Below are 25899 nucleotides of genomic sequence, written 5' to 3'. Positions count from 1 at the left end.
TAAGACAGTGATACGCGACAGAGCCAAAAACATCATTGCCCATAAAAAGAGGTGGGAACTTCAGGAGATTTTGGAGTTGGAACGTAGGCTAGTGGATCTTGAAATGGGGGATGTTCCTCCATCCAATACACATACTCTACGTCAAATTGCCGTTACTAAACGGGAATATTAGTCACTGGTCACTGAAGAGATAAGGGCACACCAACTTGCAGTACAGCATAGGTTATATGAGACAGGGGATCGAACGGGTAAATTGTTGGCATGGTTGGGCAAGAATGAACAAGAGTCGCTGTGGGTTTCATCCATTACAGAACAGGGCCGGACTTACACCACATCACAGGATATAGTGGGGGCTTTTGCCCGATATTACTCAGCACTTTACGCACACCAGACACAGACGAGTGAGACGCAAATAACCCAGTACCTAGCCGGGGTTGAACTTCTCTGCCTCACCCAAGATGAGAGAGATAGGCTGGAGGACGATATCACTCTGGCGGAAGTAACGGAGGCTATTGGTAATCTAATAGCGGGGAAAACCCCAGGCCTTAATGGCCTCCCAGGGTAATTCTTTAAAACCTACAATGCTATACTGGCTCCGTATTTGCTTAAGATGTTTGCGGCAGCCAAAAGTGAAGGGATACTTCCGGAAGACCTTAGAATGGCAACGGTGGTGGTGATTCCAAAAGTAGGGAAAGCCCTGGATGATTGTGGATCATATCCCCCCCCCCCCCCATCTCCTTATTAAATATTGAAACTAAAATTCTGGCTACTGTTCTTGCGACACGCCTTATAACTGTTATCACCTCCCTGATTCACAGAGACCAGTCTGGCTTCATGCCGAAACAGGCCACGCGTTATAACTTACGAAGAGGGGCCAATTGGATGGATGTTGTTCGCGATAGGGAAGAGGCTCATTTGCTCCTCTCGCTAGATGCTGAAAAAGTATTTGACACCGCCCATTGGCCCTTCATGAGGCATGTTCTGGAAGAATTTGGATTTGGCCCGGAGTTTAGAGCTTGGGTAGAGTTACTTTACAAAAGACCTGAGGCGAAGGTTAGGGTCAATGGAATTCTCTCTGAGACCTGGCCGATCCAAAGGGGGACTAGACAGGGTTGTCCCCTTTCCCCCTTATGGTTTGCTCTTATTCTGGAACCCTTGGCCTGTGTGGTTAGTGACCTCCCAGGGCTGTGTGGTTTAGTGGATGACTACCGGCTGTTAGATGAAGAACACATATCCTTATATGCAGACTATATTCTGCTGTACGTGACGAACCAGACGGAGACCCTTCCCCAAATCCTACAGGTCGTTGAGGACTATTGGCGTCACGCGGGATATAAAATTAACTGGACCAAATCTACTTTATACCCAGTGGGGGGGGGGGGGGGGGATTGGTAGAGCCCCAGAGATACCCTGGTTGTCTGCGTTGGTAGACAGAGGGTTTTACCTATCTTGGCCTTTACATCCCTATAGAAGTGGCCACTAGTTCAGCTCATAATATTAAGCGGGTATTCCTTAATTTTCAGGACAATGTTGAGAGATGAAGGAAACTCCCCCTAACCCTAATGGGAAGAGCCGCCATGTACAAAATGATTACTCTCCCTCAATTGCTCTATGTGTTGCAGAATACCTACACTAAGATTCTGGACGCAATGTTCAAAGTTATTGATAATGAACTGCGTTTACTCATATGGGATGAGGCTCATCCACGTATTGCACTCCAAACTTTAGAGAAATCAATATAACAGAGGTTTGGCCCTTCCAGGTATTAGGGCATATTATAGGGCATACCACCTAATTGCTATCAATGAATGGATTCATGCGCCATGTAATCACCCGGCGTATAGATTGGAAAGGTTACAATTTAGAAACTGTACGTATCTTCACTATATTTATGGAGGTAAGGGATGTAGTCAATTGCTCCAGGCGACCCAGAGGACGCTTGAGGCATGGAAAGGGGCTGAGAGGAAGATGGGGTGGGACCACAAATATACGAGGGAGACTCCTTTGTGGGAGGGGATACGGCTACTTGAGATAGGGAAACTGAGAGGTTTTAGGCAATGGGACTTAATTGGCATTTCTAAATTAGGAGATGTCCTGGACCGTGGTGTGTTGGCCCCATTTAGTATACTTCAAGCTAGATAGCAGCTCCACGACACACAGGCAAACGCATATCTCAGTTTGAAACATGCATGGGCATCTGAGGGGTTGGACAAGGTGACACTACCGGAATATGCCCCACTAGAAAGCCGACTCCTCCAGGAGGAGATCCTTGCTAAAGCCATTTCCATCCACCTATAAAACGCTACTCAACAACATGCCTGATAAACTGGGTCCACTCCGGGCGCAATGGGAAAGGACCACTGGTGTAATGGAGGACATAAATTGGAGGCCGCTCTTATGCACCCACGTGAAGTGGCAATCAAATTATGGCTGCGTCTTATTCAATACAAAATCCTACACCGAGTTTATTTTGCTAGAGCAAAATTACATGTAATAGGGAGAGCTGAGAGCCCAGATTGTCTCAGATGTTGTACAGAATGTGGCACATTCATTCATACCCTTTGGGAATGCACTGAGATTCAGGTTTATTGGGATAAGATTGTAAGAGAACTAAATGCCGTACTAGAAGTTCAAATAGACTTGGAACCAAGGTTTCTCCTTTTGGGAATTCTGACTGATGTGGACATCCCACAACGTAAGCTTGTACTAGCCAACTTGGGGCTAGTGGTGGCAAAACGGGATATAGCGAAATATTGGGGGGGCTCCTCAAGTACCAACATTGAAAGAGTGGAGGGCATGTCTTGATTTATTAGTTCCACTGGAGACTGCTGGACGTGGCCTCGCAGACACCGGAGACACTGGCACCAGTCAAGGTGGAGATGTCAGAATCTGCATCTGGGTGACTTCTTCTTGATCTTCGTCAGAGAGTGGTTGACAGGTCACTGATGTTGGAGACTTGTCTTTGGAAGAAGATCTAGAATGGGACTCATGGCAGCGCTTCTTATATATTTTCTTTGAAAATTTGGAAGTATGAGGCAATGATGATCTTGAACTGGATTCTCGTAGACCTCTTTTTTTTTCATCCTGCGCTCTAGACATGAAAAGTTTGGCTTCTCTTTTCTTTAAGGATTTTGGATACATCCGTTGACAGTCTAAAGGCATCATAGACAGATTTCATGAGGGTCATCCGACCATCACAATCTCGACAGGGCTTCAATTCAGACTTCCTCAGCAGTGATATGGCTCGAGAAAACTGTACCAAAAATCTTTGAATTTAAAGAAAACCTCAATAAGTTGACAGATCTCCTGAGGAGAGTTGAAGAGCTTGTGTTGTGTCAAAGGTGCAGAAAAAAGAAACTGAAGTCATTACATCGACGGGGCGCTTTATGGCTCAGGTGAAATCCCGCAGAGCAGTGTAGGAGCAGTCCTGAAGCCAGCACCCCCTATTGGTGTGGGAGAGCCATTTATACATTTCTGTGGGAAATGCATCTATCAAACTTTATTACTGGTAGATCTGCTGGGCCCTCACTAATATAAAAAAAAATATACATTGGCTAAAAGCAAAAATCACACTTTCTGTACAGATGTGTTCATTGTGAAAAAGATTGCCATCACTCACATTGAAGTTAGCCAATGGGTGAAGTGGGCTGACCCACTGCCACACATTGCATGCTACAGTGGGTGGAAGAAAAATGGTAATGACAGACTGATCTATTTGGAAGGCTGGCTGAAAGCCTTAATAAGTATACTAAATATAACTAGTGAAATAAAACGTTTTTGACTAACGCCAGACTGAAATAACAGTCAGACTCCCTTGATTGGGCTTTAAGCCAATGACAAAGAAAAGCATTCATCAGAAGATGAATGTCTTAGCATTTGCCAGTTAAGAAAGCAAAAAGAGGCACACCCCCAGGCACGCATTCGTACTAAAAGGTATTTGGTTTGAAAAGAAACAGAACATGAACATGCGTTATTACCTGAAATGAAAAAGAACATTACTGCTGGCAAAGATTATGTGAATGCCAGATGCTACTGTGAACTAAAGAATAGAGGGCTTACTGAGTTCAGCTAGTAAAACACACAGGACTGGCACGGACACACAAGAGCAGCCCAGGGGGTAGGTGAGCTGCCGGGGCGGGATTGGGGCACAATGGAAAAAAAATAATTAATTAAGTAACAGGCTCAGCAAAGCAGACTACTGTTTTTTTTGTAGCAGTCCTCATCTGCAATTTGCCATGGGCTCATACCAAGGCCGATGGTCAAACTCTTTAGCCAATGGTTGAACTCATCTCAAACAAAGTAACAAATGGCTGAGATACAGAAAGAGACCGAGCGAAAGAGTGTTTGTGAGTCTCGTCAAAGAGCTAAAACAGTCTGTAGGGAAGACCTAAAAACTACACATGTTTATTTGGACTTACCCATTTCTAGCAGATTGCATGCAGCCCATTTATTTGGACCACTAATCCTTCTAGTCCAACCTCCAAGTGTTTTTCAAAGGTAAGAATTGAAACTGTGCTTCTTTTTAATTGCGAGTTAGTGGTCAATAAATTATTACACTAGTAGTTGAGCAAAGCAAAACTTTTTTATGGAATATGACTTTGCTTTCAATACAGCACATCAAGGACTACACATAAAATGAATACATTATCATCATCAAATGCAATTGGAAGATGTCCAAACAAATTTTATCAAGCAACATTCGAATATTTAGTTAATTCTTTTGAATGATCGTGGGCCTGGTGTGTTTCTGATTGCTGATGTGCATCAAGTCCCTTTTTCCGCAGATCCTAAAACTATGCTGCCTAGCGGTATCTTTGTATGTACTTGAACTCCCTGCTCCTCAGCTTAAACATGTAAATTGGTAAATCATTCCATGGACAACCATATCAATTTTAAATCATATAAACATACTGTTAATCCAGGCATGTGATCATTGCCACAAATCATTCGCGGTCTCCACAGGATCCAATGAAAAAGGGTTTTAGTGAATGAACAAGTAGCAAAATGTTCACTTACACCAAGATCAACATTTTGCACTGCGCAGGTAACATTTTGGTGTAGGTTTTGCTTTTTTGTCTTTGAAATAAACAGAAGTCAAATACAAAACAGATATGGATTTTGGCAAGGCTTAAGTAGTATTCTCTTAACCGTTAGTTGTATGAAATCAAACAACACAAATGCAAGGACACCACGGCCTCGCCATTAACGGCAGGTACGATACTTATATTGTGCAGAAGGACGTCAGTGAACTAGGGATCGACTTTATCTTTTCGAATGGGATGAAAAGCACAATGAAAAGATTGTTTACCCAACGTCCATATAGAGTTTTTGGTATACATAAATGCACATGCTCAAGCTTTGGTCCCTGAAGACATCCTTCAGAGGTCCCCACATTATCTCTTTGTCTGTTGTAAACAGGGAAGAAGGGGTTGGTACAAGGACACAGTATTGCACTTGCAAGATAACTGACTGACAAGTGACACCACCTGGTGATGACCCATAGCCATATTTAAATAGAAGACAATTACGAACAGACCTACTCATTCCAAATGTTCTTTAAATATCGTGTTAAAATGATGATTCTCTTGGAAGCTACCGATTATTTTTTCTGCCACTGCAGTTCTTCAGGATCAAACATTTAAATCCCAGATGAAGTGTACTACATACAATTTGCTTAAAGCCACATTACACACAGTTATTATGCCAATTGAGAAGCATACTTCCATAGGGAGTATAGTACACATTAACTATGCATGTTTCATTGTATCTTGGTGGCAGCTTCATGGATGGATGTCGCCACATAGTCCAGGTTCTTTGTGGTAAGCCCACACATGTTAATTCGTCCACTGGCCATTAGATAGATGTGTTTCTCTTTGATGAGGTATTCAACTTGCTTGGCTGAAAAATAAAGATAAAAATATAAGAAATGTGTACATTCCAAAGTGTCAAAGAAAACTAAAATGTGTGGAGGGATGTTCCTAAATTGCCCATAGACACCTACTGGATCCTGTACTGATCAGTGCCAAACAAATGGTTTTGAGGAGGAATCCTAATAATCTCTACTTACGATTCAGGCCTGTGTAGCTGAACATCCCGATCTGTTCTACAATATGATTCCAGGTCCCTGGTGTCTTAAGCGCCTCCAACCGGGACTTCAACTCTGCTCTCATGAATAACACTCTGTCTGCCATGGTCTTCACATTATCCTTCCTGTTGCGAAACAGGGAAACAAATTAAAGTACAACTGTCAATTGCTTGGATGACAAACACCAATACCCTATTTGGTTCTGTAAAAACATTTCTATGCCTTTCACAGGCTTTCATAATAAGTATACAGTAACATGAAAACCAAAATGTCCCTTGGCATAGTGAATTTAAAGGGGTATTTTTCCACTGGTTTTCTCAAACAAGCCGCGCTGTGGTATATTCGGCTTAAAAAAAAGAGCGATTTAAAAAAACATACAAAAAAAGCATTGTTTTTCTACGAGTAGACCAGTGACAAAGCAAGCTTCTAATGAAAAATGCAAAGGTTGTCTTTTTCAATCTGCGATCCGTCTCCTCTGGTGAAGCAGATGCCCACTGCTGTGCCAGGTCTACACTCCATGCATGTAATCCATAATTACACAAACATTCAATGCTCAAAAGGCTCAATAAAGCCATTAGTTCTTACCACTCAGCAAACAGCTCGGGGTTGGTTAGAGTGATGGCCACAATGCGAGCTCCTTGTGATGGAGGGTTTGACCAAGTGGTGCGGACAATTTTTTCCAACTGAGAAAGGACACGGTTAACATTGTCAGAGTCCTTCCCTACAATGGTCAGGTTCCCAACTCGCTCATCTGCAAATAAAATTGTAATTTAGCTATAAAATCGAAACGAAAACTATCTTCACATACAGTAACTAGTCCTTACCCTTGATATATTACATTCAGTGTATAAAAAAATATTAACTTTATCACCAAATTATTTTCGTACCTTTGGAAGTGCAAATTCTGGTGGATAGTCCATCTGCAGATTGCTCACCTCAAGAATATCCCAAGGGGCCAGAGCCTGTAGCTCACTCATGCGACCAGCTGAGGTCATCCCTATGAGGAGAGCTGTTTTGAGAGACCACATTAGCTAAGGATAGTTGTACATCAACTCAAATGGAGGCACACATCAGTAAAGTGAGAACCAAATGAAGGTCCCACTGTGGTATTATAAAATGTGTGGGTGGAAAAATGTGGCCCGGACCTTTAAGGAAACAAATCACAACAGGTGATTTAAATAGGGCCGATTTGTTAAAAAAAAAGCAAAAAAACAGAAAGGGAGACAGATAAGTGCCTACCGCAATTGGTTGCAGAGTTGAAGACCGCACAAAAAGGAAAACCTCCAACAACTTTGCCTGTAATGGGTCTGCATAGCAAAAGGTACACTAGGCAACAACCCTCTCCCAGCACCAGTTTAAACGGTTTTCGTAGAAGAGTGCTTGGCCGCTAGAATGACATCCACTACTTTGGACAGAGATTGAAAGTAGTCATCTGTTGGCCCTCAATCTTCATGCATGGAGGTGTAGATGGCACCAAACTAACTGCAGTACCCTGTTCTGCTGCTGAAACAGGAGATCCTCCTGAAGCGGCCTCCTGACCAGAGGCTCATGCCAAATAATTACAGGTACCACAACCTCTACCAGTGCAAACTGGAGCCTCCTGGATGACTTGGGCCTGGTCGTTCTTGACCTTCAAAACTCAGGGTAGGCAAGGGAGTGAAGGAAATGCACACAAGAGGCCTGTGCTCCACTCTAAACAGAACAATCACTGTTGGAGTATTCTTGGGAACTCCAGTGGGCAAAAGTGCTGACAAGGCACAATCAAGCCATGGTTCACTCCATTTCTGTAAGACACCCTGTGTCACCTGTGTGTGCAGGTGCCATTTGTGAGCTGCTATGCATAGCCAAATGGGTTTGTTCACAAACCTAGCCAGGTGGTAAACAACCTCGTAGACTCGTCCAGTTTTAAAGGCAAAAAGACCCCTGGCACAGGACCCAGGACCCCACTCCACCGAGTGTTACAGTACTAAATGGCAGTGATGTCAGTGAGAACCTGGAGCAGACTCCCTTTGATAACCAGTAGGAGGCCTTCAACTTCGGGCGAATGGTCCGCAACTCCAGCAGGTTGATGTGGAGGGGGTTCTATGCCAGAGACCAGAGTACTCTTGATCTTCACCTTTCCCAGATGACATCCACAACCGACCAGTGACTAGTCTGTCACCATTGTCAATTGTGGTTATGGTAGGGAGAGAGGTCCTCCACAGGTCCAATTGCTGTTTAGCAATCGGCACTGTAGATCTTTTGTAGTCCTCTCCAAAACCTGGATGGAATTAGGCAGGTTGTCTGGTGCTGAGCAGACTTAGAATTTAGACCTCACTGCAGAGCCCGCATATGCCATCTAGCATGGTCTGCAAGTACGATGCAGGACATTAAAAAAAGTCTCAGAGCCACTTTCACGGAGACCGAGGGCAGAGGCTAAAACATCAGAATTAGAACCTCAATGTCTTGAACTCATTGAGGCAGAGGCAAGGCTCGAAACTGCACAGTATCTAGGTGGCTCGGATGAACTGAAGCTTCTGCAAAGGAGTTAAATGTGACTTTGGCAAGTTGATCAAGAACTCCCATGATAGGTCTGCCGTCGTCTGCAAGTGGTCAACAACTGACTGTCAAGCCGTCCTTCGACAGTCAGTCAGTCATTGAAGTAGGGGAAGTTTGGTATATTCAACTTTCAAAGCTGCACTGCCACCGCCTTCATCGCTTTCATGAACACCAAAGGGGCACTGGTAAGGTAGAAGGGGAGCACGGAGACCTGAATAAGCTCTTTGCTGAACTTGAACTTCAGGTAATACCTGTGGGACTGCAGGATATGGGAATGTGAAAATAGGCATTCAACAAATGCAGCTCTACCATCTAGTTTTCTTGATCTAGGGCACTAGACTTGGGCCATTTTGATCATGTCCTTTTTCAGGAAGAAATTGCGATAGCAAAGATCTAAAATAGGATGAAGGCCTCCATCCTTCTTCAGCACCAGGAAATAATGGGAGTAACATTCAGTCCCTACTTCTGATGATGGGACACTCTATACCACCTTTTTCCAAAACAGCCTGGACTTCCTGCTGGAAAATAGCAAAATGGGTCACCAACAGTCAACCTCCTGAAGATGGAATGTGCAGCAAAATCAGGAAGAATGGTAGGGCATACCCTTGCTGGATTATTTAAGCACCCATTTGTTGGATGGGATGCCGTGCCTCCCTTGGAGGTAATACTGATCTTGTCTCCAATCGGGTGGCCATGTGCTCCTGAGGGCAAATGAAAGCAGTGGGGGGGGGGGAAGGAGGCAGCAGGAAGGGCAGGGGAATAAGCAGTGCGCTGCTCCTGAGTTTCTGGATGTTGTCAGCTGGATCCCTGAACCTGACCTCGAAAGGATTTATGTGGGGGGGTGTCTACAGCTGTGAAGATGGGCCTTGGCATTTTCTTTGCCCAAAACCCTTTTCAAGTCTAAAAAGGGGCAATACTGTTGGGGATACAGTCGCACAGGTTCATAAAGGCAGAGGGAGTGCTTTCCTTGAAGTGCTCCAGGGCCAAGTAAGCCTCCACTGAACAGACGGGTGTCATCAAATGACGTGTCCATAAGTGATGCGCGAATGCCCTCTGAAAATCCGGTGGCTCTCATCCATGCTTTGCGCTGAACACCACACCGGTACAGACTGCTCTACCACAGCAGTAAGTGGTGTGAAGCCCAGAGCAAATGTGTACTTCCTGCCATCCTAACCATCTTGAATAATTTGCAAAAGGCTGCTCTGTATTTATTTGGAACCGTTGCGCTGACCATAGCCCATTATGCATGTAAATGTAAGTATCGTCCCAGGAGGCAGCTGACATTTAATGAGCAGAGAGCAAGGCTGGTTGAGGAAAACATATTTTCCGAATACCTTGATGCGTTTTGATTCCCTATCTCCCAATCTAGAGGAGTAGTAGGGATAGAATAGGGATTTAGCTTACTTGTAGATGCTTGGAAAACAATGCTCTCATGCATAGGGTGTTACATGAGGAAAGAAGTGTCACCAGAAGCAGGCCAATGTAGTCTGACTACTTGTCTATTGACTGGTGGGCAAGAGCAAAGTTTGGCCCAAGTGCCCATTAATTTATCTGTCAGGGCTTCATTAAAAGGGGAAAGGGGTTCTGTGGAAGCCTGCCCAGGTAACAGGACCTCCGTAAGTACATCTGTCTTAGCTTCAACAAATGAAGTTGTAGGTCTAGAACTTTGGTAGCCTGTCTAATCACTACAGCAAAGAAGATCCATTCCTCTGTGGAAGGTCCACAGGGAAGAGTTCACAGGGAAGAGTTCAATCCAGTATCTGGGGAGATGTCTAGCCCACTGGGGTCCTAAGGGTCCATGAAAAGGTGGTCATCATAATAATGGGCCACATCATCCCCTTCATTTACAGTATCACAGTATTGACTGTGGTCTGAACATGAGACAAAAGGTATTCAAAGCTTTCTAGGTGGGGTAGTGTCCTATCTGAGTCAGAATGAGGTTGGGCTGGCTATGCTAAAAGTTGGTGAGGGCAAAACTTCGGTTAAGATCATGGTAGGTTTGCTTCAGAGTCTAACAAGACAATAGGTTCCTCCTCTGGCATTGCCAGTATTAGGGTCGATGCACTAGGGGACCCGGCTTCGACGGTGGTGCCAGATTCAAAGTAGGGCTGGGCATTGTCCCCAGAGTCGGGCAGATCCTACAACAGAATCAAGAAGCACAGGCTGCATAAAGGACGAATCCACTGACGGTATCCCATCTAGACGTTTCCTTGTATCCTTGGGGTCTGAAGGAGAACCAGGAGCATGCCAAAAATGCACACCATTAACTCCTTGAAAGCTTGAATCTGTTGCAGAGTTTTCAATAGACATGAGAATTCAAGTAGTATCGGGAACAAGCTGTGGAACTGGTTCCTCGGTGGGAAACTGGGACAGAGACCTAAAGACACCTTGACATCCTTGGAACTTCTCAGGACAAGAGTGGCAGGACAAAAAGGAACCATGCTTCAACTTCTTGTGTTGTTTCTTCTTTGATTTGAACTTAACTGACTACTTGGAATGTGAAGAGGATCTTTTGCAGGAACAGCCTTGAGAACAGGAGTGAGCCTGTGTCCTCCAGTTCAACCGGGACAGGCCCATATGAGCTTTCCGATGTTGTTCAGTGACATAAAGCTTGGCTTCGTAGTCCCGGATCATCTTGGATTCATCCTGGAAACGTCTGCACAGGCCTTGAAGTTTCACAATGATCCTAGGCATAAGAGACATAGACGGTTGGAGTCTGTCACAGTCATCTGCTTGTGACAGACCCTACAAGGTTTAAGCCCTGTAGTCTTCGGAGGAGACCTATTCCCTTGCACACTTTAAGAACATTTAAAAAAACAAAAATGGTCAAAAAATGAGAACAAAGTTTGGGTGAGCTCCAGATCCACGTTTATAGGAGCAGAAAGTAAGGAACAGACATCAGCACACAGGTGTGGTGCATATGTATGGCTTAGGCGTCACTTTGAGGGCGGAACAAACTGGATGCAGAGGTGCACAAAGCCACCTGCTGGTACATGGGACGAATGCTGAGAAAAATTTCTGTACAAGGCGCCTAGGGTGCTTACAAGATGAGGTATCTAGTTAGACGTATCCTTCAGAAAGCATGTGTTCTAATTGAGGTGCTTCGTTCCTTTATCAATCATGCACACACATCAGCATGCAGAATGAGAATGCTACTTGCATTGCTTTTTATTATAGAACAAAAAGGCAAAATCACAAAAAACAACATAAAATAAAGCAATCGTCCAGGAGGATACATTACAAAGAACAAAAAGCTGCAGAGATGTGATCAAAAATTAAATACAGAAAACAATAGCAGCTACGTAAAGGCATTACGCAGTCCGTGTCATCTAAAGGGATTCTCTATCTGCAATGTAGGGGTGCACCATCTGCAAATGGGGTACATAGGAGTCCTCTGTACTCATTCCATGGGCCCAATACTCTCGTCCATTTGCCCAGGCAACCCCTACCTTCTTACACCACCCTCTCAGCCTGTATGCACCAGTCCATATCCGCTGCCCATTCCATTCTTCGGGGCACGGCACCTCCCTTCCAGGTCCTCGCATAATTCCTCTATGCTACCATACAGCCCAGAGAGACCCACGTTTGCTCAGACCGATTCAGATCTGTAGCATCCCAGATATTTAGGAGCTATATCCTTGGGGTGGGGTCTATTGGTTTTTGGCAGATCTGGAACATAAGGGACACAATCGCAAACCAATAGTGCTGAAGGACCTGGCATTCCCACCATTGATGCAGGAAAGTACCCACCCCACCACAGTTCCAGGGACAAACTAGGGAGGACAGGAATCCCATCTTGACCAAAGCCGTGGAGGTGTAGCAATTTTAGTTGGATAAGTTTAAACCGGGACCTGATAGCCACCTCCTTGGGCGAAGCCAGGGCTTCCCTCCAATCGTCATCCGGTATGTCCCCCAGGTCAGCCACCGACTTCATACGGACGTTATCCTTCGATTCTGGAAGATTATTAATTATCTTGCGATATGTTAAGGAAATCGCCTTATCTGGCAGGTAATCGTCTAGGAGCCTATCTTCTAAAGGCGAAGAGGCCGGGAGTTCGGAGCCCTTAGGGATGGCCTTGGTGAGTACGCTACGTACTTTAAGACAAAAGAGGTACGGTGTTCCTGGGTGGCAAGTTGGCCACCTGGTGAGTACTCAAGAGTGGTGGGGAGATGGGAAATACCTCCTTTCGGAACTAGGACCCTCACACACCCAGCAAGCTAGGTGTCATACTTCATCATATGGGTCTGCTCCTCGTCGAGCCGGCGCTGCAATGCTCGACGGGCACCCATAAAGGGGCTCTTTATCGGAGATCTTTTGTTCCTTGCCGTATAGGTGCCGTGGGTGTGAGGGGCCTGGTAAGATGTAGATGTGGTGTGTAGGTTACGTTGCAAAAATGTCCGCAATTCCGCCCCAGTGGACTCCGTCTCTCACCATCCGGTGCAACTATCTCGGCGACCCAGCGATTGGCCGCCTCTAGTCTATCCAACCACGCCAGTAGTTTACTAGCTTTATCGCCTATCTCATAAATCCTATGTTGTGTCGCGTGGTAGTGTGCCCTAGCTGCCTCACTTGCAAGTGCAAGATATTCCTGCTGCTTTACTGCAAGCCTGTGAGAGGTGTCGTGGGATGAGGATGCAACTAGATCACGCTCAAGGTTAGCCACCTCTAAACTACTTGCATTCCTATAATATGTGATACTCACTCTTAAGTTCTATATATGAAGTGTCTGGATGCTCTATAAGGGTAGTTCTTGACCCAGGGAGAGAGGGTAGGTGAAAGTACAGTCAATACATCTACTACCTAGGAGTATTAAAGTTACATAGTCATTTTATTCCATAATACTTAATCCTGTCGCTAAAGCTATGGAAACAAGACTCAATCCACTGGGAAAGGTGGCCCCCGAAACATTTACTTGCCTCTAGGGTGAGGAGTGACCAAATTCTTCGAAGAGGAGAAAATTACACGAGGTAATTGAACTTTAAGGAAGCACAGTTTTTGCACGATATAGGGTATGAATAAGGTCAAATGAACAGGTTTTACAAAGGATCTTGACATAAAACCAATGTGCTGCTAACACAGTAGTTTAAAGAGGTTGGTCATCCCAAGGCCCCAGCACTCACTGTATAATCCAAAATTCTTGGAGAAGGATTGCGCGCAGAACAGCTCAAATCCCTGAGAGACGAAGTAACGCACAGCCCAGGCATCCTTATCGAGGCTCCCAGAGGCAAAACCTTGATAGGCCGAATCAAAGAATGGAAAAAGGTATTTCCGCTATTTTCGGGAGAAGGAGGAAGAAAAAGGATCAATATGGTTACATATATGCTTCTTAGATAACAATATCACATATAGTTGTATAATAGAAACTTCTTTGTATACTTGAACGTGGCCAGTTTAGAATAAGGGTTGCACATGAACCTGTTTCACTGCACTGAGATGGATTATAAAGTCTTCCAATCCGAGATTCTGTTGTGCTGAATACACACAAACCACTTTTAAATAGTGGAGCCCAGTCTGGACACTTAAGAGAAAAACGTGCCAGTTTTCCGATAAGATATTTAAGTTTAAAGGAAAACATTACTTCTTTAGTACACCAATATATAAACTCACAAAGATCACCCAAACTTCCCTTCAATATTTCTCGACATGGATTTAATTTCAACGTAACAGATTTAGGGCCTTATATAGAGGTTGGTGGAAGGGTACTCAGTCATAAATGTGACGGATATACCGTCTGCCGTATTACAAGTACACTGGGATATAATGCGTTTGTAATAAGATGGATGGAATATTCCCATCTGCCAAGATCTAAATCAGGCCCGTACACTCGTGATCAGCTAATCTCCTGTCCATATTCCTACGTCACCAATCTGCTGCCGAAAATGGGCTTTGCTTGTTTTCTTCCTGAAAGAACAAGACACCTATATTTTCCCCTTAATCTATTTAAGTTCTTCATCCAAATATCACAGGACTTAACTTTGAAACCTTACCTTCTCCCAGGTACCCTTTTCTCAGCCAGGCTTTTATTCTTACATCTTGAATATTGGGAGGTGAGGGGGTGCAGGAGGGGTTGAGCCTGCGCTAGCACATGCATCTCGCTTGCAGGATACTCTTGTATACAGAAAAGTGCTTGAAGCCCGCCTGTTTCTTACCATTTGTTGCCTTGATAGGCACTCTTCTTTACAGCCTCGTAATTCATCAAGGCAGGCCTACCATTTCAGTATCTCTCTGTGGAACAGGGGCCAAGCAATGATTGATTCAACTTAATCACTGCTTCAGACGTGATTGAGGAGAATATATATATTTTAATACTTTTAGCGCCCAGCAAACAGAAGGCATGTGACTGGCAAAAACATGCCAAACAGGACTAACAATGGCAAAGGTTTATTTTCTATAATTAACTTTTTTATTTTGCCAAGTCTTCTTATCTCACTTGGCACTCAGGTTTTCTTTTGTTTTTGTTTGGGAGTGCTGTTCTCAAAAGATGAGGATGTCATTGCAAAGCAACATTGTTTCTTTCTTATGTGTAATTTCTGAAATTAAGCTATAACACATAACGGTACAGTACAGCCCAATACGCCCCACTCCAATCCACCCCTCCGCCCACCAACCCACACCTACACCTACACCTCCCAACCCACCTCACTCAATCCAATCCACCCCAGACCAATCCAAGTCAATCACCCCAATCCGCCCGCTCCAGTCCCAAAACAATCCGCCCGCTCCGCTCCAGTCCCAAAACAATCCGCCCGCCCCGCTCCAGTCCCAAAACAATCCGCCCGCCCCGCTCTAGTCCCAAAACAATCCGCCCGCCCCGCTCTAGTCCCAAAACAATCCGCCCCGCTCCAGTCCCAAAACAATCCGCCCCGCTCCAGTCCCAAAACAATCCGCCCCGCTCCAGTCCCAAAACAATCCGCCCCGCTCCAGTCCCAAAACAATCCGCCCCGCTCCAGTCCCAAAACAATCCGCCCCGCTCCAGTCCCAAAACAATCCGCCCCGCTCCAGTCCCAAAACAATCGGCCTCGCTCCAACCCACCCCACCCCAATCAAACCCACTACTACCCAATCCAATCCACCTCAATTAACCCACTCCACCCCAATCCACTTCACCCAACCTCAATCCACTTCACCCAATCCAACCCACTTCACCCAACCCCACCCAATCAGCCCAACCTCACCCCAATCCCCACCCCAATCCAACCCCCACCCCAATCCAACCCCCACCCCAATCGCCCAACCCCCACCCCATTCTTACCCTCCCACCCACCCCAACCCCCCTCCACCCCCCCCCTCCAACCCCCCCCCCACCCCCACCCCACCCTCCCACCCTAATCCAACCCCCCACCCCAATCCAATACACCCCTCCCAAACCCCAATCCAACCCCAACCCACCTGAATCCAATCCAATCCCACCCCACCCCATCCCACCCCAATCCAATCCACTACTCCCACTCCAATCCACCTCAACCCAATCCACCCCATTTCCTTCCACTACAATCTAATGCAGCCCCTCCAGTCCACACCACTTCATTCCATTCCATTCCATTCCATTCCATTCCATTCCACCCACTACAGTCCAATTGACCCCACTCAATCCAAGCCAGCCAGCCAGCCCAACACACTCCAATCCACCCCCTCCGGTCCACTCTAGCTTGCCGCACTCCAAACCACCCTAGTCTTTTCCATTACACCCCACTGAAATCCATTACACCCCACTGAAATCCAGTCCACCCCACTCCAATCCAATCCAATCCACCTCACCCCATTCCTAACCACCCCACTCCAATCAAATCCAGCTCATCCAGTCCACCCACACCAATTCAACCGCTTCCACTCAATCCAACCCACTCTACCCCAATCCAATCCACCACAGTTCAGTTCAGTTCACCCCTCTCCTCTCAATCCAATCCATCAAGCAGGAGCCGCTCATATTTGGTAAAAGAGGCGGGGAGGGGGCCAGGAAGGGGGGGGGGGGGAACAGACTGGGGACAATGAAAATAAACACTTACAAAAGGGGGGGGGGGGGGAGAACAGGGCACAGCAAATACTAAATAAATACAAAATTAAACTTACCTGCTGCCACATATAGTCGTGCTTGTCCACTTCTCTCCGCTGCTGCAGGCAGGCACGCACAGGCAGCAGCTTCAGGATGCGCCAATAATGTGCACTCCTGGACAGACTGGGAGTCTGTGCCTGCTGTCTCCAGCAATGCAGCTGAGGATGGAGAGGGGTCACTGCACATGTGGTTTTCGGCCAGTCTAAGACCACCGGCCAAAAACCACATGCACAGTGTAGGTAGATCCCACCACTCCCCCTTCAGCCTATCGTAACCCTGACTCCACCTCAAAATCAAAATAAAACAATAAAAAAAGCGGGATTTAAACCAGTTTTTTTTATTTAAAAAAAATGTCAACTGCCAGCGGGGGTGGCGACGGAGGAGCCGCTGCTGCCATCCAGCCTACCACACTCCAATCTACCCCCTCCAGTCCACTCTAATTTACCGCACTCCAAAGCACCCTACTTTAATCCAATCCACTCCAATCCAATCCAATCCAATCCAATCCAATCCAATCCAATCCAATCCAACCCAAACCCAATTCCCCTCACCCCACTCCAATCCAATCCACCCCACTCCAATCCAATCCAGCCCATCCAGTACACCCACTTCATTCCAACACTCAATCCAACCCACTCTACCCCAATCCAATTCAGGCCAATCTACTCCAGTCCAATCCACCCACTACCTTAATCCACTCCACTCTATCACTCCACAACACTGCCACTGAACTCTACTCCCCTCAACTCTACGCCACTACTCCAACAAATACAGCCTCTGACACTCTACTCCCTTCACTCCACTCTAGGACACTCCACGCCACTAACCTTTAGCCATGCTGAACAGCAGCCATACTGGTATACAAAATGCCAAAGCCAGCCAGTATCTCTTGTATAGAAGAGACCTGTTGCCTTTGCTTGTTCAAGATGAGATGGAAACATCCTTTCACCTTTGCCTCCGAGCTGTCCCAAAGATCCTTTGAACTCGCTCACTTGACACCCTCTGTACCCTGTGGCTAATTTCCCTGAGTGTTCAACAAGGAGCTATGCTGATAAAATTTAGGTTGTCTCTTCCAAGTGCACTAATCCTGTGTGTGAGCTACCAGAACATGCCCATTTACACACACAAAAAAGGACTAGAGTGCAAGACAAGGGTTATGCCAGTGACCTAACAAACAAAAGGGATCTAGCATTTTCAATGACCAGTAGGACATTCTTAGGTAAATGGAGAAGCTTTCTGAAAATGGCAGGCGTTCTTTCCTGCAGAAATAACAGGCAAGCTTTGCATATCAGTATTTTCCTCTACTTTGAATAATTAATCTGCCTCCCTGCCCTCCTTTATGCTGTGCATCTAATTCTTCCACATAACTTTCAATAGGGCTGGAAATTTCAACTGTGCCTTCACCCCTACTTTGTTTAACTCTTCCATCTTACATCCCAACTCCCATTGCCTTCATGCTGTAATACTGCCAATATTTGAGGAAATCAGATGTGTAAAGTTTTCGAATCTTAATGGGGAGTCTTTCAGGTCCCCAGACAAAATGATCTCCTTATAGAATAGGTTAAAAAGTTAACCAGACTTTTTTGTGGATTTGTACGTTTTTCACCACGCCTATAATGATCTCTATTAACACTTTCTATGTCCACCTCTAAATCTAGATCCAACGTCTTTCCAAAGTTCTGCCCTCAGGAGTTTGATTACAAATTTCTTTAGATTAATACCTTCGGCTCCCTCTGGAAAACATAGGATTCTTAAGTTATTCCTCCTGGAGTCTATCTCAATCCTCTCTATATACTCCATTAGCTGCCTGTTGTGGAGTTTCAGAGACTATCTGTTGTGTATTGTCCTGAAGGGTGTGGCTTACTGTCTTCATTTTCTCCTCTAAAATCTAAGTACGTCCTGAGAATCCATCTAACTAAGAGGGCCTGACACTTCTGGAACACCCTTTAGATGCTGCTCAGAGGTCTCAAACTTTGCCATAGTATTTGTCTTTAGGCATGCTGATCAGGCCTGGACTGGGATGGTTTAGTCGATCATGGGGCTTTTCACAGATATTGCAATTTTAAAACCCAGGTTCGTTCTCTGGGGGGGCTCCCACTTACATACTGGAGGATTAGAGGCCAAACCTCTTAGTTAGGGGGGGGATATATGTGCCTCGTTTAAGGACCCGTGAAGGGGCCTAGGAGGGGATCTGCATGGGGTGCTCGCTATTTAGAATTACATTCTCTCTCTCTCCATCCAACCTTGCTTTTCTCCATCCTCTCCACCTCCGTTTCCAGCACACTGTATCGTCCATGTTTATAAGCTTAAAGAAAGAGTTTAAGGAGGGGGTTGGCTTTTTAATGAGGATATTCCTGCAAGGTCTCACAGGTCTCTTATTATGTTTAGACTCTGAGTTTCTTGATGGGATATAGGGGAGTTTCTTGGATGTGTGTTTTTTGTGCAACAGTATCCTTATGATTCTCTATGCTCTTAGTCTCACCCCCTTCCACTCTTCTTCCAAGAGCAGACCTCAACAAATATCTATACCTCAACGAAAATCTATTCCTCACTGCTGCTGTAACAACCTTTCGTTATCCAAGTATCTGCCTGCCTACCAACCATACATTCCCACCCCAATTAAAATCTGACCTGGAAACTACTGTAAAGTCAAGTTGAGATAGTTCATCCCCTGCAGGTTCATTAAGTAGTACCTAAATGGGAGGTCATACTCCTAAAGCATCCGTCTTTTGAGGGGGATAAAAGCGATCCTCTTTGGTGGGCGCTGCTAGTCTTACTCACTAGCTCTTACCGCAATGCACCACACATGTGCCGACTCTGCCTAGATACCCCCAGAGGGAGGACCTGTGTCGATGCAATCCACCCCCACGAGTCATCTGCCCAAGCTTAGAGACAAAAACAAATTTAAAAAAAAGGGATGTGGGCAGAATCTTTTTTATTCAAAATAAAATACATAAATCATGGATGGGAAACTAGCCTGGGAAACCTGCTATCAAAGCGGGTCCAAAAAAAGTGCTGATCGTCACTCCAACTTCCTAGCATCAGCACGTAAGATCAGAGCATTTCTCCTGATGAGTACCATAGCAGAATCAGCCAGACATTTCCCCCCCCCCAATGCCTAGTCATGTCAGTAGTAATTAACAGCAAATATGTATCTAGTGTGACTCTGTTTAAGTTACGGTTCTTAAGTAGGTTGAAAAAGGTGTTTTATTAAGTTCTAGTTTCTGATTTGTATTATCAGAAGGCACCATCAAATGGTTGCACGAGTACAAAGTATCTCTTCCTTCAGAGATCCCAATAAGGCGAGAAGATACCTTTCAAGGTAGGGAAGTTTCCTCAGGGAGGGCACGATTGGGAAGGGAGCATTGAGGAAAAAAGAAAAAGAAAAAAATCCTCAAATCACACACCTGCATCTAATATCACCAGAGGGAGAAAAGGGGCTAGCAATAGGTCTCACCAGTAAGTAGAGTACCACTGACTTTCTGGTGGAGAGGGGTCGAGAGAGGATTGGTCTTTAGGTGGTATGGGTAGACAGCTTGAGGTGATTACGTGGGATGTGAATGGCAAAACCTGGTAGCAAAATGTTTACCTGGTTATTGTTCAAGAAACACACTTAGACAGGCTGAGTGTAGGTCTGGTTTCAAAAAATGCCGGTGGGTACAGGATACTGGCCGTTCAGATCAGACGGGTGGTACAAAAGATGTAGCTATCATTATCAAGAAGAATTTGGATATTAGGCTAATAGAATATAAAACGGATTGCTCAGGGAGATGAATCATGGCAGTCTTAGAATGGCATATTTATAACGGATATGTACTGGATACTATGGTCCAAACTGTGATGACCCTTCATATTTAACTACATTAGAATGTTATAGTCTAGAATCTCCAAACTAAATTACCATAGGAGGAGATTTTAATGTAATTTTAGACAAGGATTTAGACAGAACTTCAAGACCAGCTACACATCTACCCCAAAATCTAGAAGGCAGCTGAAAAATAGGATGCAAGCTCTGGGATTGCTCAATAATTGGCATGAAGGTAGGAACCCAGAAAGGCTTCACCTTCTACAGCAAAAAATATGGGCACCACTCTCAAAGGATTATTTTTTTTTGTTGCAAATAAATGCACTGTATGGATAGTCAAGGCAATAACCCACAAGCCAGTGACTTTCTCGGACCAGTAGTAGAAATAATTCTAGAATTTCCTGTTCCATGGAAGGAGAACAGGTGGACCCTAGAGAAAAAAATACTCTATAACATAAAGAGAACCATATCATCTGTCTAATACGAGAAACTAAAGAATGTTTTAATATTGATTCTGGCTCAGCTAGCAGTAACATGGTATGGGATTTGTATAAAGCCTATATCAGAGGGGCCATTATAAAGATTTCACATGAACGAAACAGTATGAGCAATGTAGAATATGACAATTTGCAGGGTGAAATCGCCAAAAACCAAAGAGAGCTCCAAGAATCCTCAATAGCTGCCCCCCAAAGTACCCTCCGCATGAGATCTGATCTGGACGAGATACAAGTTCAATTTCGATTAGGCTAAGATATGCAGATTCAGGAGACGTAGGAAGCAAACAAGCTACAGCATTTTGAAAAAGGGGAGAAAAGTGGGGCACTACTGGCCTGGAAAACTAAAATTGGAACAAACTAGGAATTTTATCAGCCAGCTGATTGATCCATAAAAGGGAGAGATGGTCCAATCTCAACAAAGGGTACAGAAAGTGATGCTAAACCATCGGACTCTTCTATACAGAGGACATAGAACCAGAATTACCAGGTATCAGTAAGTGGTTAGCAGAGAATAACCTACCAATGTCTGAAGAACAAGAGGATCTAGAATTAGAAAGGGAATTCACACAAGTTGACACATTATAGCAGGTGGGAAGATTAAAGAATGTGAAAGCGTCAGCACCAGATGCGATTTCTGGAGAGTTTTATAAGAAACTTATAACATCCCCTGATCCCGGTATGGAAAGCTCTCTTTAATAAAATATATCTAAAGGGAGGCAAAATTACCCCATCATGGCATCAAGCAATGGTGGTCATGATCTTGAAGCCCAAGAAAGAGCATAGAATACCAAACTCTTCTAGATGTATCTGCCTTTTGAACTGGGATTATAAGGATTTTGTAGGCATCTTAGCAAGCAGGCTTGAAAAAGCGATGAGGGTTGTGATCCATTCTGACCAGAAAGGGATTATGCCGGAAGGCAATTAAATAAGCAAACCATCTCTTAACTGGGGCAACTGATTTGGCAGAAACCTATAAATATAAATATCAAATGGAGGGAGAGAGAAGCAAGGAATGTCAATTTCACACTCCGCTTCCAAAGGGTATACCAAAATATAAAAAATTTGTGAGACCAAAATTCTCAAGAGGATCTAATTAGAAATCACTTTCGGACCCTCACTAGTTGGGTTCAGTCAACGATAGTTTTTGATCACCATTGACAAACTGATAACTGAGACATCAGCAGCTGGTCTTATTTTCTCCACCAAGAGGCAGTCTCCCCGATTGTAAAGACTGTATGGGGTCAGTGTCAACAAACAAATATGATCTAAAATTGCTTCCTAACCAAAAACTATGTTTTAATGAAACAAGGATAGGGATAAGATTAAGAACAGAGAACTGATGTGTCAAGGGATATATGGGGCATCCCTCACATGATACATATAATACAGGTCTACATGTTTCAGCCATAATTGCGCCCTAGTGGGTTGGTGGCTTACGTCAGGATAAATGGGATGGATCGATCCCTTTTTTTGTACCAGATAGGACACTTTCCCCTAGCTCGGATTTTGTCACAACTGTTCACTATGCGGAAGTATGGGAGAAAACAATGTTCTCCTCTGAAATGAAAATAAAAAATAGTAAATCAAGCATACAATACATATATAAGCTGCTCTGATTTGACATTATCAATACATAATAGTGTATTGCATACCCGATAATCTCGTTACTGTGTTTCAAATAAATAACATCAATCATCGCATTTTGCTGTGAAAAAGGCGGGGGGGGGGGAACGACCAAAGGAAGTAGAACAATGTTTTTATATTTTTGTACCTGGGCAGTGTTGATGTATTTTCCAACCTGTGAAATCATCTGTTGGGAGCATGTCTGCGCGAAATTAACAATGCTAGGACAGTGGCGGGAGAAATGTGCTTTGTAAGTACTTCTTTTGAAAGAGAATGTAAATAGACTGCACAAAAAATAGAGCAAAAAAGTAATAAGAACTAACAATATCACAAAATTAAGTGTTTCATTTAAAGTGCAAATAAGTTTAGGGCATGTCGATATGTTCTTTTATTTGCCGAGATTGCAAGAAACCAGAAGATATTTAATTTTCATACATATCTGCAAAGCAGTTATTTTTTTATCAGTGTGAAGGCACCTGGTTATAAGGCAGGGAAGGCCTCTTTAAGTGTTCAACCAGTGTCATTTAGCAAAGTGTGTTAGAAGCAAGAAAAGGATAACGCGCATGTACATTAGTGAGCAGTCGTTTTTGTTCTTTAAGAACGTTTAGGCTGGGCAATGAGTTGATTAGACCTTTCCCCATAATCAGAGGTACTAGACAGGACTGCCCTTTGTACCTCTTTTATTTTTATATTGAACCCTTTGCCCAATAGATTCAGAAAGGCTGTATGATTTAGCCTTTTGTGATACCTGGCTTGGCGGTCAAGGTAGCACTATAGAGATGATATCATCTTGTATATAGTCAATCACGAATATTCGATCCCCACGCTCAAGGCGCATGCAGAACAGTTTGGGAGTTATTCAGGCCATGTCATGGGCAGATGGGGGAGAAGCCCAGGGGATTCAAGGGATAATAAAGCAGATAAGATACTTAGGAAACCTAGACCCACAAATCCTCAACCAACTCCCGATGATCAATCCGAATAAGATTAGTGGTGAAAGTTAAGTTATTTTAAGATGGAAAAATCTTCTATTATGTATTTATGGAAGACCCAAGCTGATCAAGTTGATGATCTTCCCAAAGTTGACTTTTCAGTTGAGCACAATTTCTCAAACTTTTCCCTGCAGCTAAATTAGGAAGTTTAAAGGGAGAGTGAGTAGCTTTGTATGGGCATCCAAAGGTATTAGAAAATCAGGAGGAAACAAATGAAGGGAGGGCTTGTCCTTCATAACGTTTAGGTGGGCTGTCAAGCCTTTCTATTTCAAAACAGCAAGATCCTTGCAGGGAGGCCTGACTAATTGTACGTTTGGCTAGTATATGCTACTATGTTGGAGTCACTGGCAATTTTTTTTTTTTTTTAAGTGAGGCTTAAGGTTCTAGTAGCAGCATTAAAACTTTGGTATCATTTGAGGGATGTTTTTGACATCTATTATACAGAATTAGCGCGAATATGGGATTCTGCTGGAACTCCGACATGTTTAATGGACAAGGTCAGCAATCCTTTCTGACAAGCAAGATGCAACACTTGGGTGTATTTTAGAAATGGAAAGAGGCTGGTTGACAGGAAGGATGTACATGTAGCAACAAAATGAAAAATCTAAAGATTTAAATACCTCCAACTAAGTTCATGGTGGTCAGTACAATGGTGGACAGACTACTTTGATTGGGGGCACGATTATATTTTAATGAATAAAGTTAGGCTGCAAAAAGAGGTTCTTACTGGGAAATCAAATGCTGAAGAAAAACATCTGACTGAACTATATAGAGTCTGGAGTCCAGACGTACCAGAGCTTGCGACAGCACACCTCTGGCAGGTATCCGTAAGCCTACTTTATTCCACAGTAAAGTCTGGTTCTTTACAGTAAAACCACGTTTTTACTCTCCATAGGATGCCCCAGAGAATTGCCAAGTTTGCACAGACAACACCGGGCTGTAAAAGGCGACGATAGGCATAGGTTTGTTGATGGTCTGTAGCTAAAAGCATATTGGGAAGCTGCAAGTAAAACTCTTGGCAAGAATGTTAATCAAACGATCAAGGTAAGCCCGACTGATTCAAAGGGAGACTGATCCACATCAGGCCCGGTTATAGCGGGTGGGCCAGGCCCACCAAAACATGAGCCTGGCCCATGAACCGTGGCCCTCGCAGTGACGTCAGGAAGGCCAACAGAAAATGGCCACTGCAATTTAAAATGTTCATCTGAACGCTATTTTTCTAGGAGCTACGTGATTGGGCCTAGGCTCTTTCTCACAGGCACCCCCAATCACGCATCTCCTTTTAGAAAGGTGGGTTGTGTCCCGCCCACTGGTGCAGGTACAGGGACATGGCGAATAGGAGAAATCCTCTTTGGTACGCTGTTATCTGTGCGTACCGTCCTGCTGCCTGGATATATCCTTTTCAGAGCTGGAGAAAAAGAGTTTGTTGCTCCTGATTCACCTTTCCCGACCCCTTCAGCTGTTTATCAGATCCGGCTGTGACAGAGTTTGAACGTAGCTGTGGCTATCGTTCTGTTTTTCTAAATTTGCACAGGCCTAGGTAGATACATACTTCGAGGATGTGTGTATATTAGTTAATATTTTAAAAATCTGTGAAATGAAATGAAATTTTGTACTTGTATAGCGCACTGCTGCCCCAGCGACGGGGCGTCCTGGCGCTTGTACTCATACCGCTGTGGAACCCTTCCTGGCTTTCCCTGTGAAATGTCCACTCCTGGGCACCCCCAAGGTGAAGCCAGGCATCCCCAGCGCTGTTGGGGCCGTTGTGGAGATTAAGCAAGCTATTGCCCAGAGTTGCAGAGTGGGACCCCATGATTAGAGTAGGCACCGAGGCGAGAATTGTCAGGTCTGAGGAAATTGAGCCCAAGACCCGCCAAGGCGGGAATTTAACCCTGGTCCCGGGCCAGATCTCTGCATCAGGGTCTGCCGCTCTAACCATTGAACCACACTTCTCCACAGGTAGATACATACTTAGTTTATGCTTCGAGGATGTGTGTGTATTAGTTAATATTTTAAAAATCTGTGAAGGCCCAGCAAGACACATACTTCGTGTATGCCATGTAGATTTAATTTATATCATTGTATCGTTATCATGAGGGATGCAAGACACCTACTAAAATGTCCAGATAACTCTGGCGATTAATAATCTGCTGGAGAGCAATATTTTGTATGTTCGTAATTTTTAAATGCAGATAAACTGTATTTTATGTGGATAGCTCAGTGGGTTACTTGCAGTACAGAAGTTACAATCCTAAAATAGGACAGTGACCTATGAAATGACACCAAAGAGCTGCATACAAACCTG

The 25899-nt window shown here is 44.4% G+C and overlaps 1 protein-coding gene across 1 annotated transcript in view; it reads right to left on the bottom strand.

Annotated features, from left to right (window-relative positions):
- Positions 1–4563: 4563 nt before the first annotated feature.
- GOT1 (glutamic-oxaloacetic transaminase 1) overlaps positions 4564–25899 on the bottom strand; it is a 110933-nt gene continuing 89597 nt past the window's right edge. Inside the window, exons 6-9 of the mRNA XM_085606323.1 lie at positions 13745–13895; positions 6671–6836; positions 6068–6210; positions 4564–5898 (exon numbers count right to left, since the gene is read on the bottom strand). Of these exons, the coding sequence (XP_085462449.1) occupies positions 5759–5898; positions 6068–6210; positions 6671–6836; positions 13745–13895 (600 nt within the window). The 3' untranslated portion in view covers positions 4564–5758. The remainder of the gene's footprint in view (positions 5899–6067; positions 6211–6670; positions 6837–13744; positions 13896–25899) is intronic.

This window comes from Triturus cristatus, chromosome 1_2 (assembly GCF_964204655.1).
Source record: "Triturus cristatus chromosome 1_2, aTriCri1.1, whole genome shotgun sequence".
Classification (NCBI taxonomy): Eukaryota; Metazoa; Chordata; class Amphibia; order Caudata; family Salamandridae; genus Triturus; species Triturus cristatus.
This window is presented reverse-complemented; position numbering and strand designations above follow the sequence as displayed.